The sequence below is a fragment of the Girardinichthys multiradiatus genome, chromosome 23 (assembly GCF_021462225.1).
Source record: "Girardinichthys multiradiatus isolate DD_20200921_A chromosome 23, DD_fGirMul_XY1, whole genome shotgun sequence".
Taxonomy (NCBI): Eukaryota; Metazoa; Chordata; class Actinopteri; order Cyprinodontiformes; family Goodeidae; genus Girardinichthys; species Girardinichthys multiradiatus.
This window is the reverse complement of record NC_061815.1, coordinates 12,399,351-12,422,973: the sequence shown is the minus strand read 5'-3', so window position 1 is coordinate 12,422,973 and position 23,623 is coordinate 12,399,351. Positions and strand designations below refer to the sequence as shown.

Sequence of the window (23,623 nt, the reverse complement as noted above, 5' to 3'; positions counted from 1 at the left end):
TTGAGCAAACTGCCCACTAGACAGCCATTATTCAAATGGTTTAACTAATGAAAGAGAAGAATGGAGGACAAACGAGGCAATGCAGACAGCCGAGAAGGAGCATTTTCTGTGGGAGACAATACCTCCCTCTAGCATTAAAGGGGGTCCATCTAAATCTAAGTCTTTCCAAGCCAAGATGGATTAAAGATCTCAATTCTGACCAGAATTCCTACAGAGAACCATGACTTAAGTTGATAGGACATCTATCTTGATGCAAAATTGCAAAGAACTTTGATTTTTTTAAACTGTGTGAATTTCTGGCTTAAAATCTCCAAGTGAAATGTGATTAGTGACAGCGCATCAAAAACTGTAATGCTACATCGTTATAATATAGCCACACTTAACCTATATACGATAAAAATGAGATTATATCTGAACATAAATTGCTGATTTGTACTGGAGCTTTGCAGAGACATTTCCACCCATGTAAACAGCCTCTTTTGCCAAACTTGTTTCTTTTACGAGAGAATTGGTCAGTGGTCAGGCTGTTCGTTAAAGGTTTAGATACTTTTAGGGAACTTGAAGTATGTGTGTATTCTTAAAATACAGGGGTTGGACAATGAAACTGAAACACAGTACTTACTAGACCTCCTTATATAGCCTTGGTCTGTGATGTCAGCAGTATTCTGGAACTGCAATGAATGCTGGGAGGTGTAGTTTAATCAGTCCTTATTTTGGGTAGATGCTGGCCCAACCTTGAGGATAATGATACAATTAAATCTGATTTCAGCGTAGATAAATTAAAATGTTTTAACACGTTTAAAATTTCAATTTAAGATTTAAAGGAATTGGGAAGTTTACTCCTTAGATCTCAGGATCGTACTGAAAAGTGCAAAGAATAATCTTTATTGTTCGATTGTTGTGTTAATATAGTACACTTTGATGCCACAAGTTTAATCTTTTCTTTGTGTTTGAGCTCAATGTGTTCACAAATACATCTCAGCAAATAATAAGCAATCATCCGGGATACAAAATATTAATGTAATGAGAAACTGTTAGTGGTGGTGATGTTCTTAACAGGATGAGAGGCCCCAAATCAAGTTCTGCTTAAGGCCCTCTACAACCTTGGGCCAGACCTGTGTGATATACAGGGGTTGGACAATGAAACTGAAACACCTGTCATTTTAGTGTGGGAGGTTTCATGGCTAAATTGGACCAGCCTGGTAGCCAGTCTTCATTGATTGCACATTGCACCAGTAAGAGCAGAGTGTGAAGGTTCAATAAGCAGGGTAAGAGCACAGTTTTGCTCAAAATACTGAAATGCACACAACATTATGGGTGACATACCAGAGTTCAAAAGAGGACAAATTGTTGGTGCACGTCTTGCTGGCGCATCTGTGACCAAGACATCAAGTCTTTGTGATGTCAAAAAGCCACGGATCAAGAGCCACGGTATCCAGGGTAATGTCAGCATACCACCAAGAAGGACGAACCACATCCAACAGGATTAACTGTGGACGCAAGAGGAAGCTATCTGAAAGGGATGTTCGGGTGCTAACCCAGATTGTATCCAAAAAACATAAAACCACGGCTGCCCAAATCACGGCAGAATTAAATGTGCACCTCAACTCTCCTGTTTCCACCAGAACTGTCCGTCGGGAGCTCCACAGGGTCAATATACACGGCCGGGCTGCTATAGCCAAACCTTTGGTCACTCATGCCAATGCCAAACGTCGGTTTCAATGGTGCAAGGAGCGCAAATCTTCGGCTGTGGACAATGTGAAACATGTATTGTTCTCTGATGAGTCCACCTTTACTGTTTTCCCCACATCCGGGAGGGTTATGTTGTGGAGAAGCCCCAAAGAAGCGTACCACCCAGACTATTGCATGCCCAGAGTGAAGCATGGGGGTGGATCAGTGATGGTTTGAGCTGCCATATCATGGCATTCCCTTGGCCCAATACTTGTGCTAGATGGGCGCGTCACTGCCAAGGACTACCGAACCATTCTTGAGGACCATGTGCATCCAATGGTTCAAACATTGTATCCTGAAGGTGGTGCCGTGTATCAGGATGACAATGCACCAATACACACAGCAAGACTGGTGAAAGATTGGTTTGATGAACATGAAAGTGAAGTTGAACATCTCCCATGGCCTGCACAGTCACCAGATCTAAATATTATTGAGCCACTTTGGGGTGTTTTGGAGGAGCGAGTCAGGAAACGTTTTCCTCCACCAGTATCACGTAGTGACCTGGCCACTATCCTGCAAGAAGAATGGCTTAAAATCCCTCTGACCACTGTGCAGGACTTGTATATGTCATTCCCAAGACAAATTGACGCTGTATTGGCCGCAAAAGGAGGACCTACACCATACTAATAAATTATTGTGGTCTAAAACCAGGTGTTTCAGTTTCATTGTCCAACCCCTGTATATTTCATATTTAATAATTTTTGTAATTGAAAAATGTCACGTACTGTATATCAAACATTATTGTCAGCTGTAAGAAGTTTATTGTTGAAGTTGATCCATTTTAAAAAGGGAAAACATGCTGAGATGAGAGCAGATGGATGTAAATGAGAAATTCTCATGGTAAACAGTTGACAAAGACCTATAAAAGCCATATAAACCAATAAATTATATTACAACATATTCAGTAAACATAGCATTGGTCTTTCTGGGTGTATTTCAAGCAGAAAAAGGCTCATCTTTGACCCACATTGCTGTGCTCGCTGAAGAAAAGCATCCCCATAGCATGATACTGCCGCCATAAGTCTTGCTCTCTGTAACACTTTATCATGCTACAACACACAATGTGACTGAAGAATCCAGATACAACTTGTTAAAGTACTTAACGCCATGAACAAATTTAATCAGGATCAGAATCTGCTTTATTGGCCAGGTTCGTGCACACACACAAGGAATTTGACTTTGGTTCCACTTTGATTGGCTGTGAAGACATTTAAAATATAAATATATAAATTTGGTGTGAAAAAAGAAGTAACTTTTAAATTTCCAATATGTGTGTGTATATATATATATATATACAGGGGTTGGACAATGAAACTGAAACACCTGGTTTTAGACCACAATAATTTTTTAGTATGGTGTAGGGCCTCCTTTTGCGGCCAATACAGCATCAATTCGTCTTGGGAATGACATATACAAGTCCTGCACAGTGGTCAGAGGGATTTTAAGCCATTCTTCTTGCAGGATAGTGGCCAGGTCACTACGTGATACTGGTGGAGGAAAACGTTTCCTGACTCGCTCCTCCAAAACACCCCATAGTGGCTCAATAATATTTAGATCTGGTGACTGTGCAGGCCATGGGAGATGTTCAACTTCACTTTCATGTTCATCAAACCAATCTTTCACCAGTCTTGCTGTGTGTATTGGTGCATTGTCATCCTGATACACGGCACCGCCTTCAGGATACAATGATGGAACCATAGGATGCACATGGTCCTCAAGAATGGTTCAGTAGTCCTTGGCACTGATGCGCCCATCTAGCACAACTATTGGGCCAAGGGAAGGCCATGATATGGCAGCCCAAACCATCACTGATCCACCCCAATGCTTCACTCTGGGCATACAACAGTCTGGGTGGTACGCTTCTTTGGGTCTTCTCCACAACGTAACTCTCCCGGATGTGGGGAAAACAGTAAAGGTGGACTCATCAGAGAACAATACATGTTTCACATTGTCCACAGCCCAAGATTTGCACTTCTTGCACCATTGAAACCGATGTTTGGCATTGGCATGAGTGACCAATGGTTTGGCTATAGCAGCCCGGCCGTGTATATTGACCCTGTGGAGCTCCCGACGGACAGTTCTGGTGGAAACAGGAGAGTTGAGGTGCACATTTAATTCTGCCGTGATTTGGGCAGCCGTGGTTTTATGTTTTTTGGATACAATCCAGGTTAGCACCCGAACATCCCTTTCAAACAGCTTCCTCTTGCGTCCACAGTTAATCCTCTTGGATGTGGTTCATCCTTCTTGGTGGTATGCTGACATTACCCTGGATACCGTGGCTCTTGATACATCACAAAGACTTACTGTCTTGGTCACGGATGCGACAGCAAGACATGCACCAACAATTTGTCCTCTTTTGAACTCTTTTATGTCACCCATAATGTTGTGTGCATTTCAATATTTTAAGCAAAACTGTGCTCTTACCCTGCTAATTGAACCTTCACACTCTGCTCTTACTGGTGCAATGTGCAATCAATGAAGACTGGCTACCAGGCTGGTCCAATTTAGCCATGAAACCTCCCACCCTAAAATGACAGGTGTTTCAGTTTCATTGTCCAACCCCTGTATATATATATATATATATATATATATATATATATATATATATATATATATATATACAGCATTAGTACAAAAAAAGAACAAGGTTGAACTATTGAAAATTAAATTTTCTGTTTTTGATGTGGCAAAAGTCTACTTTTTAATGCTGTCGTACATTTTCGAGGATGTATTTCTTATATATAGCAAGCCCAAGGCACATGCAATCTATGATGTTGCCTAAGGCCTCCAGGCCTGCAGGGGGGTCCCAGGTGTGTATGACGTCTCAGATAATACAGGTTCTTCTCAAAATATTAGCATATTGTGATGAAGTTCATTATTTTCCATAATGTCATGATGAAAATTTAACATTCATATATTTTAGATTAATTGCACACTAACTGAAATATTTCAGGTCTTTTATTGTCTTAATACGGATGATTTTGGCATACAGCTCATGAAAACCCAAAATTCCTATCTCACAAAATTAGCATATTTCATCCGACCAATAAAAGAAAAGTGTTTTTAATACAAAAAACGTCAACCTTCAAATAATCATGTACAGTTATGCACTCAATACTTGGTCGGGAATCCTTTGGCAGAAATGACTGCTTCAATGCGGCGTGGCATGGAGGCAATCAGCCTGTGGCACTGCTGAGGTCTTATGGAGGCCCAGGATGCTTCGATAGCGGCCTTTAGCTCATCCAGAGTGTTGGGTCTTGAGTCTCTCAACGTTCTCTTTACAATATCCCACAGATTCTCTATGGGGTTCAGGTCAGGAGAGTTGACAGGCCAATTGAGCACAGTGATACCATGGTCAGTAAACCATTTACCAGTGGTTTTGGCACTGTGAGCAGGTGCCAGGTCGTGCTGAAAAATGAAATCTTCATCTCCATAAAGCTTTTCAGCAGATGGAAGCATGAAGTGCTCCAAAATCTCCTGATAGCTAGCTGCATTGACCCTGCCCTTGATAAAACACAGTGGACCAACACCAGCAGCTGACCATCACTGACTGTGGGTACTTGACACTGGACTTCTGGCATTTTGGCATTTCCTTCTTCCCAGTCTTCCTCCAGACTCTGGCACCTTGATTTCCGAATGACATGCAGAATTTGCTTTCATCCGAAAAAAAGTACTTTGGACCACTGAGCAACAGTCCAGTGCTGCTTCTCTGTAGCCCAGGTCTGGGGAATGCGGCACCTGTAGCTCATTTCCTGCACACGCCTGTGCACGGTGGCTCTGGATGTTTCTACTCCAGACTCAGTCCACTGCTTCCGCAGGTCCTCCAAGGTCTGGAATCGGTCCTTCTCCACAATCTTCCTCAGGGTCTGGTCACCTCTTCTCGTTGTGCAGCGTTTTCTGCCACACTTTTTCCTTCCCACAGACTTCCCACTGAGGTGTCTTGATACAGCACTCTGGGAACAGCCTATTCGTTCAGAAATTTCTTTCTGTGTCTTACCCTCTTGCTTGAGGGTGTCAATAGTGGTCTTCTGGACAGCAGTCAGGTCGGCAGTCTTACCCATGATTGGGGTTTTGAGTGATGAACCAGGCTGGGAGTTTTAAAGGCCTCAGGAATCTTTTGCAGGTGTTTAGAGTTAACTCGTTGATTCAGATGATTAGGTTCATAGCTCGTTTAGAGACCCTTTTAATGATATGCTAATTTTGTGAGATAGGAATTTTGGGTTTTCATGAGCTGTATGCCACAATCATCCGTATTAAGACAATAAAAGACCTGAAATATTTCAGTTAGTGTGCAATGAATCTAAAATATATGAATATTAAATTTTCATCATGACATTATGGAAAATAATGAACTTTATCACAATATGCTAATATTTTGAGAAGGACCTGTATATCTCAAAACTTTAAAATTGGAAACTAATTTATCATAATTTAGAGCAGGGAAATGTAATGATTTCTTCTACTTGTGTTTGTGAATGCATCTTCTTTCGTGCACACTGTGACTCGAAATACATTTCAATAAACGACAATTATCTGGGTTTTCTTGTGAGCACAAGTAATAAAACTTGACCTCTCCTTCCTTAAGGAGTTTAGTCTGGATTGTTTAGTCTGCACCAAAAGAGTAAGTCAGGAGAAATAAACTTGCATTCATAATGTATTTACTGCTATTTATTTAGCAAATAAAATAAAGTAACTCATTTAAAGGTTGAGGAAAACATGTGTTATGGTCTGTTTTTGTTTATAGGCTTACTAATAAATTATAAAAATAGAGATATTTAAGAATAAAACATCACATTTAGCATTTAGACAATTTAAGAGACATTATGGTTAACTTTGATGGCTGGTGGGTGTGGTTTTCACTGGATTCTGCTTATGGCCGAATACAATCTTTGAATCGCTCTTTTTTTATACATATTTCAACAAATTTTCAAACAAGGAAAACTCAAACTCACAATTTGCTCATTTCAGTAACAGGCTGACACACGCCCACTGGTGGCCGATCCATAAATACCACCCTATTCGGAATCCAGAGACTGAATGGAGAGCCCGCATTCCTAACAGTACGCTCTCCGTGAGAAGAGTTTTGTCTGCGGAAACGGGAGCAAATCTGGAGGAGCTCGTTGGATTAATTAAAACTAAACGGATTAGCAACGCGGGAATTGTTGAAGTCTCGAACAACTGACAACAAAGGGCAACAATACAACAAACCACATAGCTCCAGACTGAGTGGAGCCAGCAGCAACTTGTGCGAGAGAGACGTTTCACAGCCTCAACACGACCACCGTAAGACTTCACATGCAACACGGAAACATACAAAACAAACACTACAGTTACGTTGTTGCTGCTTTCATGCATTAGTAGTATCTCAATGTCGTGTTTAAAACTATTTTAGCACTCATTTCTTTATAGATGTAATTGGAGGGAAAACGTTTAAGTTTGAGCACTCTGGATCATCCGCAAGATGGATCGACTAATATTATTTTTAAGTATGCCCCTGAACGTCATATTTTTATCATGATAATTTAGAGTTGATGTAGTTAATAGTAACTAGACTGTGTTATTTGGCAAAGGCGAATAATTCTCCAGTAGCAATACGCTAAAATGCGAACTAGTTCTCTTTTAGTGCGGCGGAGTGATATGCGTGTGGTCTTTCCTGTCTAGTTGTCTCCTGGATCTGGAGGACACGGCGTGAGGAGAGAAGAGTCAGCAGAACCGAAGCATAATTTACAAGTAGAGAAGTTGGGACTGTGGATTAAATATTCACAAGAACGACCATATGTATGGATTGTGAACTTTCTGTAATGGTATGTGGCTAAATGACAGTTTTGCAATTGAATTAAATGGATAGAAGTAAAGTGAGAGCGTTTCATCCGTGCGGTGCTGTGTCCGTAGGCTCGCCGCTCGGCTCCACTGAAGAGGTGCTAGGCTAACAGCTAGCACAGATTAGCCTTGCGTCACTTATTAGAAGTTTAAAAAGTTTCCGGAAAGAAGCAAAAGGAGAAAGACAGAAGAAGCGTAGGGTACCCGTCAGGAAGGATATAACAGCGTTTTTTATTAGTAGTTGTTTTAAAGACAAAATATAACTCATGAGCGGCATTTTTAAGTAGATATGGTCCTTTTTTTGAGGCGTCTGACATTAACTTTATGCTGAACAAGTACTGTTCTGTTGGAGAAAGCTAGGCTAGTTGGCATATTCCCGGGGAGGGAGGGTTTCGCAGTCATTTCTCTTTACCATATTGGAGTATTTTATTGTACTGTGGTTGTGTAAAGGTCCAGCAGCACAGTAGGACAATCTTATTACAGTTTGGGGTTTATTAAACGCCAGTTGGGTCTTTCTCCTTGTCCCTTAAGGTGCTCACCCTTAACCGATCCGTTGTTTCATGTTGTCTTTTTCCGGAACGCTGTTGTTGACCGATATTTCAGATACTCCGAGCAAAACAGGGAATTTGTCGGCCCAAAAGGTTTTTTTCCAGTTGTGACCATGCTTGCGGATTTTTTTTTCTGTCAGTTCTGTAAGGAACTTGAAGTGCGGCCTTATCTGTCATAAATCTGAGATAATTTGCTCTCTACTTGGCCACTCCACGAATTTCTTGACTTGATCTCTTTGGCTGTGGGGTTTCTATACATACGATTGTTAGAACTGCTAATCGTGTGACTGTAAATACAAAAAAAAATCAAGCTTGTACCTTCCTCTTGCTCAGAAATTCCTAATGATCTCTGCAAGGCCATGAATCATGTTATGTGGTGGTTGCTCTAAATCAGGAGATGAGTGGTATTTTATTTTCCTTCCAACCGTGTGTTTCATGATGTGCCCAAGTAAATGTCTAAGACTGATTTGATCTCTGTCTTTGTTGGTTAAAACACGATAAGCTATCCAAGTAAACTGTAAATTTGTAAAGGATTAGCAGTAGAAATGTACCTTACTTTCCAACACAGTTTAGTTTTTTTAAGTCTGATGTACCATTTCCCCTTTTGATAGTGTCTGTTTTTTCTCAGGACTATAATGCACAAAAGAAAACAATGTGCCACGTGTTCTTAGATAGGGATAGTAGTTTTAAATTAAATGCCAAATGAAGGAGTGCTTCATTTCCCCAGATACTGCAACTCCAGCATGTAGCTTTTAAGGCTGTCCTTATGTATGGAATCACCGGCAATCCACCAATCAAATTGGGAAAGGGAAAATTTGTTGATGGTTGCATCTCTTAATTGGTAATTTTTGTGAATTATCGAAATTACCATTGAATACCTTGTTAATTTCTAAGTCATATGTATACATTTTTTGCTTATTTTTTTTGGGTGGGGGGGGTCATAATAGAACACCTCACATATAGTATCATTGTTTCTTAACATGATGCAACTTATCTTTCAGTCTAAAAATGTCCAACCTGATCCACTGCTCGTCAGGCTCTGCTGAAACGGCTGCATCACGACCGGTCTAGTAAATGCAAAATAAATTCAGAACATTTGCAGGCCGATCATGTATGAGTTTCCTTTTGTGTCCTCCCACCTTTGGTTCCCTCTTGCTTCCATGTATACTAACAATGAGCAGTGGGAGTGGCGCACCGCTGTCGGACAGCTGTGGTCTGGGAGGGAGAAACTGGACAGAGATGAGATGGAGGAGGAAACAGCCCTTGTGGTCACATCCTTTTAGACCGAGCTAGATTCACAAGCCCCCAAACAGCTGCTTTTACTGCCTGAGACGACATGTGTTTGACCCCAGTTTGGTTGAACTGCATCATATGGAGTGATATATCATAGCATAGTTTGGCAAGACTTTTGGACACCAAGCGTCTCTACAGTAGCTGTAGTGTAACAGATGAGTTTTAGGAAGGGTATGTATTGGAAAATTTAAGGCTGCCAAGGTTTTTGGCAACTTGTGTTTTGTTTTCGCTTTTATACAAATATTGCTTGTGGTTCTGATAACAGATAATTGTATCATACACTTGTGTCCGACAAGTCTCAACAAGTGTGCAACTTTTCTGAAAAACACGGATCAAAAAAAGCACAAGGTGCTTTTTGATCAGTTAGGAAACATTGTTCTGTTAAATTTGATCACATCTTTCAGGAAAGAATTCAATCTTGATTTGTTTTTGCAGATGTTAGAAAAGGTGGTGTTGATGATCTCGGTAATCTTATGAAAATCAACGTATTCTTAATCTTGATTTTTGTCTGTTTTACGTTTGCAGAAGCGTGGGAGATCAGAACACTAACGCTACAGTGTGTGGGAAGGCAGCCTCCAGCGGAGCTGGGAGTGTTTGAGCAATGTTGGCTTCCTTTTAAAACGTGTGTCAGACATTTGCTGGTGAGACCTGCTGCTGCATTCTGATCTCAGCTCCCTCCATTTGCACCCCCTCCTCTTCCCATCATCTGTGGTGACCCTTCTCCGGACAGCTTGCTGGAGGGCCCTTCCTGACCAGGAGCAGCTGCGTCCTGCTTGCTGACTCCCATTCCTCCCTTGCTTCCTGTCCTTGGTCAGACAAGGCCTCCTCTCCTCTCACCCCACCCATCATCTTTACTGGCCTCCCGTTCTCTGGGACATTTGTATTCACACCCTCAAGCTGCTTGATTTGTTGATCACACTTGCAGCTTCTTTTAGAGTACGTTTGTTGTTTGGAGATCATCAGCAGGGGATTTTTTAAACACTTTGGACAAACCTGGACTGACCAAGAATCCTCCGTTTCAACTATTTCACAGCTGGCAGCATGACCTCTATGTCAAGTCTGTTCTCTTTTACCAGTCCAGCAGTCAAACGGCTGCTCGGCTGGAAGCAAGGAGACGAGGAGGAGAAATGGGCAGAAAAGGCAGTGGATGCGCTTGTGAAGAAGCTAAAGAAGAAGAAGGGCGCCATGGAGGACCTGGAGAAAGCCTTGAGCTGTCCTGGACAGCCCAGCAAATGTGTTACCATTCCAAGATCCCTGGACGGTCGCCTCCAGGTTTCACACAGGAAAGGTCTCCCTCATGTTATCTACTGTCGAGTGTGGCGCTGGCCGGACCTGCAGTCCCACCATGAGCTCAAGCCTCTTGAGGTGTGCGAGTACCCGTTTGGCTCCAAACAAAAGGAGGTCTGCATCAACCCATATCACTACAAGCGAGTGGAGAGCCCTGGTAGGTACTTGTGTTCTAACTAGATTTAGATACTGATGCGTGTTGGTCTGTCACAAAATATTGACGAAGAGAGTGATCTGAGAGACATGCACTCATCAGAATTTTATGGGCATTTCCTGATCTTTGGATTTTGTAAAACATTGACCTTTCCATAGCAATGGGCCAATTCTGATTTGGGTTTGAGGACTATAATATAAGAACTACATTTCTTTTTCTGACCGTGCTTCAGTTAATTGGCTTTCATTTATTTATATTTGGAGCAGAAGCACTGTGTGTGTGATCAAAAATGGCTAAAATAATCATGAAGTCAGGGCTTAAAATGGTCTTTAGTGTCTTCGCATTCTGACTGGAGGAATGTTACTGAAACTGCGGCCTTTGTATTTTTAAAGAATGACAAATCTATTTGCCAAAAGCTACCAACTAGGGCTGGACGGTATCAGGAGAATATGTCATGGCAGTACTGTAGCTGAAAGTTACAATGATGAAATTAGAATATCTCCTTCAATTAACTCTATATTTTCCTGACTCTGCAGCATTACACCATCTCCCCAACATTCTAATTTTATTGAGCTTTAGTATCTCAGCCACTCAATGTATACATCAGGGCTGGGCATTAAGGACAGTGAGTCTTTCAACTGGCCAAATGTATCATAATTGTGCAACGCATGAATGCAAGGCAATCAATATATCCTACCTATTGCAACATTGCACACACTGATAGTATTTGGATTGCAACTGGATACTTTGTGCAGCTCTGCCTCCAACCTATACAAATCCAACATTTCATAATAGGGTTGGGCGATATGTAACATTTTTCCAATATACGTCAGTCCAACAAATGACAATGGGCAATGTATTTGCGCAGGTGATGTTTGGACTTTTTTAGTTGGTGGAGCAATATAAACAGCCACAAACTGATTTGACAATTTAGAACACAGATGTCCAAAAATGGAGGTACTAGTTATCAAAAAAATACCAAGTCTCCTATTTGGGATTATTTTGGTTTTAAACCCGATGAAAGAGGTAAACCACAGGATGTAAGTAAAGGGGTGTGCCGCTTGTGCGGACGAATAGCGCCAGCAAATACCTTAAATACGATGTAGTTGCATGAGCATTTACGTGCTCACCATCCAGCTGAGTATGTGACGCTATCACTCGCATACTCGTGACTGTTATGTCTGCTCGCAACCTGCTGCTCGGAGCAGTGTGTCTCATATAAAACTGTTCGATGTGGATACTTTTTCCTGCCGAGCAGTTTATTGTGCAACACTGTGTACGCGGTCGTAAAAGTCCGGCAGACGTCTGCTTTGAGTCCACGCGGCCTCCACAGAGTCAAGTAAGCTACGCCCAACTATGTTTTGCCCTGTGTAGCCCAAAAAAAAAAAAACATAGCTCTTAAATAACAACAGTTTTTTTTAGGCTCAGCCTATCGCTGATGGTCAATAAATTTTGTCCAGTCGCCCAACCTTATTTCATAACCCCAAATGCTGAAAGCCCTGAAGGATTAAACAGATCGTCCCCTGTACTCTTTTAAAACTTTTATCATCTGAAAGTGTCACTCTCTCTCTCCCTCTCTTGCAGTCTAAATGAACCACAGACATGCCTGAACATGTTGTAGAACGTATACCTCATTTTAGATGGCTTCTTTCATCTCTGTACTTCCTCTGACTTCATTTTTAAACACCTCTCTGGTACTAAAAACGGTTGAGTTAAAATTAAGTATTTTCGATCCATGCTAAGCAGCAGCAGCATAGTCCAAAGGTGCAAGGAGAGCAGAGCCTCTGGGTGGTCCTCCAGTGTCTGCCAGATCTGACAATTATGTTGACCAGCAGAAACAATTTTAGGTTCATAGCAGGGCTGCAACTAACGATTATTTTGATAATCGATTAGTTATTTTTTCAATTTAATAATTGGATAGCATAAGGTGCTTAATAGGATATTTTTTACAGACTTTGAACCAGGTGCAGCGAGTTCTGAACAGAGCATATTTACAGACAGAAGGTTTTTCATCTTAAATACAAAATGCATATAATTGTTTGTAAAACTTTGGCCTAATTATTGGTCTGAGTGAGTTGTTCTTTGAGCAAATGGGGTGTTTTACAGTCTGTGTACTCCAGTTAACAATTATTCTATTACTAAATTAGTTGACAATTATTTTAATAATCAGTTAGTCTTGATTAGTTCGATTATTTGTTTCAGCCCTAGTTCATAGCGTGTTGAAGATGGTCCAGGGTAACACTTCTTGTATTTATAATACTAAATACATTGGAGCAGCCTGAACGAGGACGGTGAAACAAAGCTTAGGCAGATATAGCGGAAATTCCCTGACGAATATTAATTTTATTGATGCTCATCAGGTAAATACTGCAAGTTGATTCCAGCTGTTTTGGTTTTTTAAAACCCAGCCCTGTGGTCTGAAAGACCAGCTATTGAAATCTTGCCACCGTGACTTAAACTGTCGATTTTAATGTGCGTCACTCCTGTGGCTGCAAAGTGGATCTCAAATTTATCACAATTGCAATATCAGTGTGCACAAAATTAACCCTAGTGTTAAAAACTGCGTCAAAGTCATAAATTGCTACCTCGCCCCTTATCACGCCTTAGCAGTTTTCACACATACTGTTCACATATGACCCACACCCCAAATGGGTTGTTCAACCCACATTTAATCGAGCCATCACATAAAACTATACCTGGGACTACCCTTTTCAATCTTACTTCTGGTTGGAGTTTCTTTTTTTCCTAAATAAAATTTGATATCAAACTACCTGTTGAGTTTAGTTTAAATTGAGCCCTTTTACTGTATTTGACAAATCAAAATGGGACAAAATTTTATATATAAAAAAAACTATATTCTGAGAATAGCTGAAGTTTATTAAAAGATTTAAGCTTTTAATGTGAAAAAATATATAGTTGCGTATTTATGATTTTTATAGCACCTTTGCTATAGGGGCCTGTTTGGGTTCCAATGTGGGTTATTCTAAAATATGGCAAATTGATTGGATTCCCCTAAATATCCTCTCATATAAATGACATGCCTGTCACAAAGTCAGTCTGTAGACTTAAATATTTAGTGTAGCTAAATATGCTAATTTATTAGTGTCCTTATCCACTTTCCCACTTCTCTCAATATTCAGAAGTGTTTGTGCTGCTGTGTTACAAATATTGAGATTTATAAACAAATGGCAACATTTGTTTATGATCATCACCAATTTTTAGAAGAGGGGCCAAGCCCTGTTTACACGACAACGATCCCGCTGTCCCGTTTCTGTTAACACATCTACATGATGACGTTTTAATTATGATCTCCATTCAAACGGCAGCAGTAGAAACTTAAGAAGGGTGTAATTCCCGCACCACGGCTCTAGTTGGTAAAATGTACTTTGAAACTCAACAAAACTGTGCAAACACTTCCTGCTAAGAAAACGTTGCTGGAGAACCGTCATTAGATGCAAAAGAGTCAGCAGCACCAGTAAGTACTCTGCAATCTGCCGTTGTAAATGTTGATATCTTCTTCTGTGGGTTTTAAATTGATGGGCAGCTGTTATGTTGTGCATGTGCGCTTTAATTTGTACTGATCTCAGTCGTACTGCGCATGAGCCCCAAAAGAAAGGTTCAGTTTTCCCATCTACACAACTACAGAGACTGGAACCTAAAATTGTCATTTTCAGAGAAAAAATGCGCTATTGCCGTGTAAACGAACAGTACAAACGCAACTAAACTTTTGTTTTGACCAGAAAATGTGATGTAAAAAGGGCCTCAGTCTTTGCATTCTCATACTGTAGCCGTGTGTGTAGGTGGTGCTGTCCATCATCTAACAATGACCTCAATTTGAATAGACAGGAAACAGAAGAAACATGTTGCCCTTCCATTTATTTCTAAGATCACTATGACTGTAACTGTAGATACAAATAAAAGTACCTGAAAGGATTTCCTGCACATACGTTCACACATTAATAGCAGCGTCAGTGTCTGTTTTGAAATCAAGGTGATTGATCAATATAGACAATAACATTCTGAATTATTACACTGCCTTAATTTGTTGTTTATGTTTATTACAGAGAAACAATGATTCCGTTTTTTATTCATTTGGAACAAATGCATGATAAATTGTTTTCTGAGCTCCTTTAGAGCTTGGAATACTGAAGAGCTGGTAAACAAATCCACAAAGGTCAGCAGGCTGTGGACATGCAGGCCTGTTCAACCCTCCTCTTCCATTTCACAGAAAATCAATATCACTAGCTCTAGGAGTCTTATTAGATTATGTGCCTCAGGCACTCCAGATTGGGTGTGGCATCAGAGAGCGGCTTTCTAAATGCATAAACCATTCAGGCTAAACTCTCAGCACTTTCTCTACACAAGCCTCCTTGCTTGTCTCCTAATGTCATTCATACACCCCATAAATATAGTGAGGAATGACCCTGACATGACAGCCTTTCTGACACCAGGCTTGTTTGAGATTGCCAGCTCTTTATTGACTGGTTTGAGGATGTGGATCACATGTCAGTCAGGAGAGACTGCATGTTAAAAGCATTTTAACAAAAGCTTTCTGAAGAGATTCAGAAAGGTTTCCATGGTGGGGGAAAAAAAGACTCTTTTAGGCAAATGAGACAAAAACATGTTTCAATTTATAATCTCTGCTTAAGCTCCAGTTAAGGAGCTGCTTTTTTTTAATTTTGAGTTGAGTAAAGGTGTCGGTGATAAAGTCCTGGTTTGAAACATTTCTGACAGAAATCCCACTAGTGTTATTACGTCCAATATTATAAATCGGAATGTTGGTTGGCATATATGCAGTACACGTGAAAAACTCATATGGTATTGAATAGTTAACGTGCGCTTTAAGCTCTCCCCCTACACCGATCTGAGAGTATATTAAGACATGTAGAGATGATTTATGTGGCTGAACTCTGGTTTTTGCTAGTGATGCTGATTTTAGCTGATTTTATTTCTATTTAAGAATTCTAATGAAGAAAAACACATCTTTAGGTTTTCTTGTATTCCTACTGTAGGCAATAATTATATGGATTAGGAGCAGGGGAGATGTCACACTGTGTGAGACAGCAGTCAGTGTTAATCACAGTTTACTATTTTAAAAACCAACACAATAATTACTGCAGCTGGTATTACTAGCTGCAGTAATTAGTATTCCTAGAGAATATACACTTCTGGTCAAATGTTTTAGATACACTTTCTCACTTAATGGGTCTCTTTGTTTTCATGACTATTTAAATTGTTAATTCTCAACAGAGACAACAAACCTGGGAATGAACACACATGGAATTATGTAGTAAACAAAAAGTCTGAAATAACTAGAAATAAACATTTTTATATTTGGGATTCTTCCAAATAGCCACCCTTTCCTCTGATTACTGCTTTGCTCTCTTGGCGTTCTCTCCATGAGCTTCATGAGGTGATCACCTGGATTAGTTTTCCAAAGAGTCTTGAAAGAACTTCCCAGACGTTGATTGAGAGACGGCCAGAGGTTAATATTTCAGTCATTACAGCAAAGAGCAGCTGCTTTAAATATAACACATAATTAAAGTTATTTTACAATGTTTTTTCTCTGCTACATAATTCTACATGTGTTCATTCACAGTTTTGATGCATTTAGTGAGAATCTACATACAATGTAAATAGTCACCAACATAAAGAAAACCATTCAATGAGAAAGTGTGTCTAAAACTTTAACCAGTAGTGTATATCCTTACCTCAACTTGGAGATTTCCAAAACCATCATGGTCCAGACATCTGTCCAAAGCTCCTCAGGGAATGGGGATCAACTTTTGCATTTCTCCATTCTCGCTTATTTCTGCTTTAGTTCTGTCTTTCTCTTGCTAACTCACACCTCGAATGAACCTTGACACCTCACAGATACGGCAGTTTCCTTTTTAAGTAGCTTTTAACAGTGGCTTCATGCTTCCACTGACTTTATTTTTGCATCTTTGATACTGAACATAGCTCCCCACAGTGCGTTATTGTCATCTTGACATTAGGTATGCTGCCTTTACTGATCAAAAAAGATCATATTTCTCAGTTTCTTACCAGTCGTTGTCGGTCAATACCGATCAAGCTGAAAATTGGCATATTCAGGTCACCAGCTTATTTCTCTGTGCATCTCTCAATATCTTGCCACATGTATGAAACATGTATGAGTGTGTGTTAAACCTAAACTGTCTGTTTTTGCAACATTATCTAGTTATTTGTCTCAAAAACTCAGTGATTGTGGTGGTTTGCTGTATGAATGTGCTGCCTTTCTCTCTATCGGCATAAATTTGGCTTGATTGCTGATGAGCTTTGTATTTTTTTCTATGTTTATATTTTGTTATCAATTAGCAAAATTCATGTGAACTTGGAGCAGCGTTCAGTCGCATCTCAATTTGCAACGTATGCCAGTCTTTGGTCTCTAATTAGAGCAATAACAGAGTTAAGTCATAAGTATGTAAATGTTTTCTAGCCAAATGCATCAATATTTAGCAGTGGAGGGCACTGTTTCATTAATCCGCTAATAGGAGAACACATTTTTCGATTAGCGGGATAACGTTTTTGCTAACTTTGAAAACAGTTAGCTTCCTCTAAACAGTCCAGAAATGTTTTTCTCACTTTAATTCCAAAAGGAAAATTCAGAAGTTTGTTCCTGTCTGTTGTAGCCATGTCTCCAAGAGTCCGGGAGACACGCTATTGGCTTATTACTTGTACATGTGACAAGATGTTGACAAGATGTGCGACGCAGCAGCAGCTAGCTATAGGCAGTCTTCTAAAGGCGAAGAGTTGCGAAGTTTTCAGTTATTCTTCAAGTTATGGAAAGTGTCATCTTGGCGGTTAGCAGTTACCTTTAGCTTCTGCAAATTGTTTTAGCTGTTTAGCTAATATTTTAGTTAGCAGAATATGGGCTTTTGGTTAGCTGTGCCCACCACTGCTATTTAGCTTAAAACATTCTACATAATATTTTACAGGTGTATGCGTCTGTGTTTAACCCTGTCTTGATATATTTGTTTCCTACCATCCAGTGCTGCCACCTGTCCTGGTACCAAGGCACAGTGAATTCAACCCACAACACAGCTTGCTTGTACAGTTCCGCAACCTCACCCATAACGAGCCACACATGCCCCTGAACGCCACTTTTCCAGACTACTTCCCGCAGCCGCACAGTGGCGGCAATAACAGCAATGGAGGCGGCGGAGGAGGAGGTGGCGGCGGCGGCGGTGGCTCTTTTCCCATTTCTCCCAATTCTCCTTATCCTTCTTCTCCAGCCAGCAGCGGTACCTATCCAAACTCTCCTGCCAGCTCAGGGCCCTCCAGTCCATTCCAACTCCCAGGTACACCAAGCACACTCGTCTTCTTGACCCTGGGAAATATGCCAAACTATTGTTTTCCTGAACTGTCCCTGTTATGTTATGCAACCAGCAAAAAGCAAGGAATCACAACACATCTCACAGGAGTTCAGAGCATTTTAGATATGTTGGATGGAGATAAAAGTAGCCAAAATCTGTAAGTTGTTTCTTGTGTGTATCATTATTAACTGGGGTTGTCAAAATATTCTGATATAATCCGTAGTTAAAAAAAATTAATTCGTTAAAAATACAAATTTGTGTTAACATTTTTACAAACTGCTTTCTTCCCCACAAATTTGCCCACAACTTTAAAGTGCAGCGCTGTTGACGTTCTTCCGGCAGCTGATCACCTGAACTAGCATGGCTGGAGGTTTAAAACTCCAGTAACATGGCAGGAACGTCCAGAGAAGAGCCTCTATGAACCTGTAGTCAAAAAATCAAAATCGTTGTTCAGAGATACTTTACCTATGAGGCAGACAAACCGGAAGCAACCGTCGGCTACAGCAGGGGCTACAAAGCTGAGTAACACTACAACCCTGGTGAGGGATCTTAAAGACTGACACATTGATGTTTTGAGATGAATATAAAAGGATGAGTAAAGCTTCATTGTCTGCAACAGTGAACTCAGGAGTGTCCTGGATGACATAACCCTACATTATCTTTTGATATGATCAACTCACTGACAGCCCTATTTCAGTACTACATCAGTCTCAGTTCCCCCATCAAAATGTTTCCCTCCCAGCTGCATACCGATTCAGTCTAGGCTAATTTAAAAAACGAGCGAACGTTAAGCTGTTCACCCAGACTAAAGCTGACACATCAAGTAAAAACTAGTGGAGCACTAGATCTAGAACCTGTAGTAAACGCTCCCTGCTGACTGTAGTTGATCACCAACCAGAATATGATCCAGAATGACCAGAAACACAGAAACTGAACTTGGCTGAACTGAATTGCTGAGTACATTAGTAGGCAGCAGATTCTTGTTTACGATGTAAACGATGTGTTTCTGTTTCCAAGGTACATACTACAATGAAGAATATCAACACTTTGACACCTCTGCTATCTTTTTTTACTGTTTTGCTAGAAGCAAATATGAAATTTTTCTTTTTTTTTTAACTAAGTGGTTGCTATATTGCATACTACATGATGAGCATGTTATTACACTATAATTGCCTTTATTTGTCTGGTCTTTTGTTAGAATAACCCAGTTCCTTCTAACAAAACTTTCTGTGGTTTTGAGTATCCAGTGTTTTTCTTAGTATTCTCATCAAATTTGAACATTTTAGATCATGACAACCCTGTTAATAACAATACATTTTCTTTATCTAGCTGAGCTATAATTAGATTTTAACACTATGCTTTCAGATTCTTTTTTACCTATTAATTTTAGACTTAAGCAATGGTGTTTTGAAGCTTTTGGCAACTACTCTGACCTGATCAGTTTAACAATTCCATCCAAATCAAACCACCTCCCTTAATGAGAACAAAGGAAATGCCAGCTAAGCACGGTCCCCCAGTGCCAGGTCATCTGTCTGCAGCAATAGCACCACTATGTCCATCAGGAAGCCCTTTTCCTTCTGTGTTTATGAGAACATAGGATGTACATCTAACCTGCTGAATTTGGTTGTAATACACTGTATTGTTTGCATTGTACTTGTGTTTAAGTCTGTGTGTGGATGTTGCAGTGACTGCTGCTGTCTCTGCACGTTCAGTGAAAAGTCCAGATCTTCCGACATATCCAAAAGCTGTGGGGAGTCGAGTGGAAATATTTATTTTTAGAATATAAACTTTAAAGATTTAACAACCATGTCTACAGAAGTGTGTTGATAGTTGAAAGATGCTGTGATCCACGTCGGTTCTCACAGCATTTATTTTCTGCTGTATGCTTCAGTAAGGATTGAAATACCTCACTGCATCTCTGTCAGGAATGGGTTAGCATGTGGTTTAGAAGTGAGCCATACATGTAATCTGACACTATTTCCGGGGTACAGATCCTGTGATGATTGTCTAGGGAAGTGTGTGTGTGTGTGTGTGTGTGCGTGCGAGAGACCATTTGCCAGCAACAACTGGTCTCATCTCTTGCTAACTGCTCTTCATGTCTCAGCTGACACCCCGCCCCCAGCCTACATGCCCCCAGAGGAGCAGTTGGGCCAGGAGAGCCAGTCCATGGAAACGAGCAACAGCAGCATACCTAGAGGTGGGACGTGCACATAAGTAACAGCACCACTGTGCAATGGGGGGAAGAAAAAAAAAAAAAACAGATATAGGTGCATCTCAGTAACCTGGAATATTATTAAAAAAGGTAATTTATGTTAGTAATTCCAGTAGAAAGGTAAAGGAACCATACATTTATTGCATATAGATTGATTTATTTTAAATGTTTTGTCATTTAATTTTGATAATTCTGGCTTAAAGCTAATTTAGCCTAAAAATTCGGCTTCTTGGAAAATTGTAATACTATGTAAGACCATTTTTTTTTTTTAAAAAAAAGGATTTTTATACAGCGATGCTATTCCTCTAAAACGTATCTTCATGGAGGGGTACATTATATGCAATCATTACTTCTGTATACAGTTCTGCCTCAATGAAATGTTGCACCGAGATAGCCGGTTTGTGGTTATGCTGAGGTCTTCAGGAGGCCTAGGTTGTTTTAATAGCGGACTTCAGCTTGTCTACATTGTTGGGTCTGGTGTCTTGTCTTCCTCCAATATTGATATGCCGCTATCCATTAGCCTGTCTATAGGGTTGAGGTCAGGCCAATTTGCTGGGTATTTAAGGGCAGTGTTACCATGATCATTATACCTTTTACAAATAAATAGCAAAATTCACATCCATCTAAAAATATGACTTTGGACCACTGAGCAGCAGTCTGGTTATTTTTCTTCTGATGTTGTATCTGGTTTAGGACTGGCCTAGTCCAAGAATTGCAGCAGGTGTAGGCCATGTCCTGGATATGTCTGTATATAGTGCCGCCTGAACCAGCTTCACAGTGCTTTAAACAGTGAGTTCAATAGCGAAGCAAAAATGCTGGGCTTTGTCCCGCCCATCGGACGCTCAGCTTCTGCACAATGATTGGATGATCTGTCTGAGGCTGAATCCCTTTTTGATTGACAGCAAATCAGCGATCTTGAAATTGAGCTTCCCCTCCTTGAAAGACCAGCATCTGCCACTGCTACCCACCTACTTCTTTTCCCACCTATAAACAACCCATTTGATAACCACTGCATATCACTTTATTTTGTCTTGATTAAGTTCTTTGATAATTATGACAATAAATAATCAAAAATACTCAAATCTTGCATGTAATGTAATTCTGCTATGAATTATTTGTTGAGGATTTTATATTAACTGGAACTCTAAAATTCTGGTTTTCACTGAAATGGCAAAAAACATTTAAATGAGTGACCTCCTGCTCATAGATAAATAAAATCAATGGATATCAGGATAAAATAAAGTTTTAAAAGCTTCAAGAAAACACAAAATTTTGGCACCTGTGATAAATCCCGCACAGATTTCTTTACAAAAATCCACTGCTCTAATGTGACTATGTCCAAGTCAAAAAGTGCTTTGATTTGGCAAGAATCTTTGTAGAGACTCGGTCTTTAAAGACTTCAGTGTTGTAGTTTACTAAAAGCAAAACTGCATGTTATTCCCCTCCGTTTCCAGACGTGCAACCAGTGGAGTACGAGGAGCCGAGCCACTGGTGCTCTATCGTCTACTATGAACTTAACAATCGTGTTGGAGAGGCCTACCACGCCTCGTCAACCAGCGTGCTTGTGGATGGCTTCACTGATCCGTCCAACAACAAGAACCGTTTCTGCCTCGGACTGCTGTCCAACGTCAACCGCAATTCCACAATTGAGAACACCCGCAGGCACATCGGCAAAGGTACGAGGCTTGGGTTAAATAGAACGATATAATGGTTAGACATTTTCCACCTTAAGTTATTTACGCTTATTTGTCTGTTTACCCAGGAGTGCACCTTTACTATGTGGGAGGAGAGGTGTATGCAGAGTGCCTCAGCGACACCAGCATTTTTGTCCAGAGTCGTAACTGTAATTACCACCATGGCTTCCATCCCACCACTGTGTGCAAGATCCCAAGTGGATGTAGCCTGAAGATTTTTAACAACCAGGAATTTGCTCAGCTTCTGGCCCAGTCAGTGAATCATGGTTTCGAGGCCGTGTATGAGCTCACAAAGATGTGTACTATCAGGATGAGCTTTGTCAAGGTCAGGATATATTCGAGCACTTTCATTTTGAAACACATAACAGCAACAACAGGGGTCATGATTTATCTGTCTTTTTAATTTCTCAGGGCTGGGGAGCAGAATACCACCGACAGGATGTCACCAGCACCCCCTGCTGGATCGAGGTGCATCTGCATGGGCCTCTGCAATGGCTGGATAAAGTGCTGACACAGATGGGTTCACCTCTCAACCCCATCTCCTCTGTGTCCTAATAACAGACTTCTGGGAGATTAGAAGGCCTTTTACCTTTCTGTTTTCTTTTATATTGTTTCTTGTTTTTTTACCCACCCCCTCCTTTTTGCATTATTTGTAATTTAAAGCTGTCTTAATGGCTGAACTGTTTACACTTACCTTGGGAAGGGATCTAAAACTCTGGCAGGAAATGTATCAACAGTCTCAGCCAGAATCCACTTCATTTATATATAAAAAAAACAAGCTAATGTTGAAAGAAAACAGCTGGAGAAAGAGTGGAATGAGGGAACTCGTGTTACATCAACAACATGGACACACTACTGCTCCACAATGCTGCAATATTGAAGAATTTAGGCCTGAATCTCTCAAAGGATAATTACACTTTGGTTACATTGGGTTTTTTTTGTTGGTTTTTTTGAAAAATGATTTTTATTTCTTTATTTGTAGTTTATAATTAAGCAGAATTGTTTCACTACTCTGCTTTGTCTGCCGGAGAATTTGAAATTTATGAAACACTTTTCTTACATTGTTGTCTCTATGTCAGTTATATCAGTTAAGATATAGACACAATTATGTTTACCATTAAATTCTGATATAACAAATGCTTTTTTATAGTCTCTACTGCTAGAAATGAACACTGAGCTACTGCTTCTAAGAAAGGTCTGTATGCCAATGTGATAGTTGTTTTTTTCTTTTTATATGGGAGATCACTGAACAAGTTTAACATGCCATAAGCTAACATTGTTACATCTGTTGCCATAGAGGTAGGTATTGTGAAACCACAAACTGAGCACCATCATTATCGAGGCTTGTTTGTACTCTCAAGTTTAAGTAAAAGTGGCTGTATTTTCCAGACTCACTGTATTAATATTGTGCACTCATAGATTTTGTGGAGGCATATTAAATTTTGGCTTGGGTACCAAGGCATTATGTTAATTTACTTTATTGGCTCATTGAAATAAAAATGATATTTGTTAATTTTTGATCTGTTTTTGTACTCCAGTCAAGTTTAATT

General features: G+C 40.2%; 1 protein-coding gene across 3 annotated transcripts; it reads left to right on the top strand.

The window, feature by feature from the left end:
• The first annotated feature begins 6,750 nt into the window (after positions 1 to 6,750).
• On the top strand, positions 6,751 to 23,586 carry smad5 (SMAD family member 5). 3 transcript variants are annotated; one of them, XM_047353673.1, is made up of 8 exons: positions 6,752 to 7,014; positions 7,393 to 7,535; positions 9,918 to 10,836; positions 17,844 to 18,152; positions 20,272 to 20,364; positions 21,834 to 22,055; positions 22,142 to 22,398; positions 22,485 to 23,586. In XM_047353673.1, exons 3-8 carry the CDS (start codon positions 10,434 to 10,436, stop codon positions 22,626 to 22,628), a joined length of 1,428 nt encoding a protein of 475 aa, XP_047209629.1. In that variant the 5' UTR covers positions 6,752 to 7,014; positions 7,393 to 7,535; positions 9,918 to 10,433; the 3' UTR covers positions 22,629 to 23,586. The 3 variants fall into 3 exon arrangements, with proteins under 3 accessions (XP_047209630.1, XP_047209629.1, XP_047209628.1); XM_047353672.1 differs by lacking the exon at positions 7,393 to 7,535; XM_047353674.1 differs by lacking the exons at positions 7,393 to 7,535; positions 20,272 to 20,364 and having other exon boundaries at positions 6,751 to 7,014.
• Positions 23,587 to 23,623: the final 37 nt, after the last annotated feature.

Coding starts and splice junctions, on each gene's coding strand:
- smad5 (XM_047353672.1), top strand. CDS start 10,434: ATGACCTCTATGTCAAGTCTGTTCTCTTTTACCAGTCCAGCAGTCAAA. Junction 18,153..20,271: donor CAGTCCATTCCAACTCCCAG/GTACACCAAGCA, acceptor TTCATGTCTCAG/CTGACACCCCGCCCCCAGCC. Junction 22,056..22,141: donor CCGCAGGCACATCGGCAAAG/GTACGAGGCTTG, acceptor CTGTTTACCCAG/GAGTGCACCTTTACTATGTG.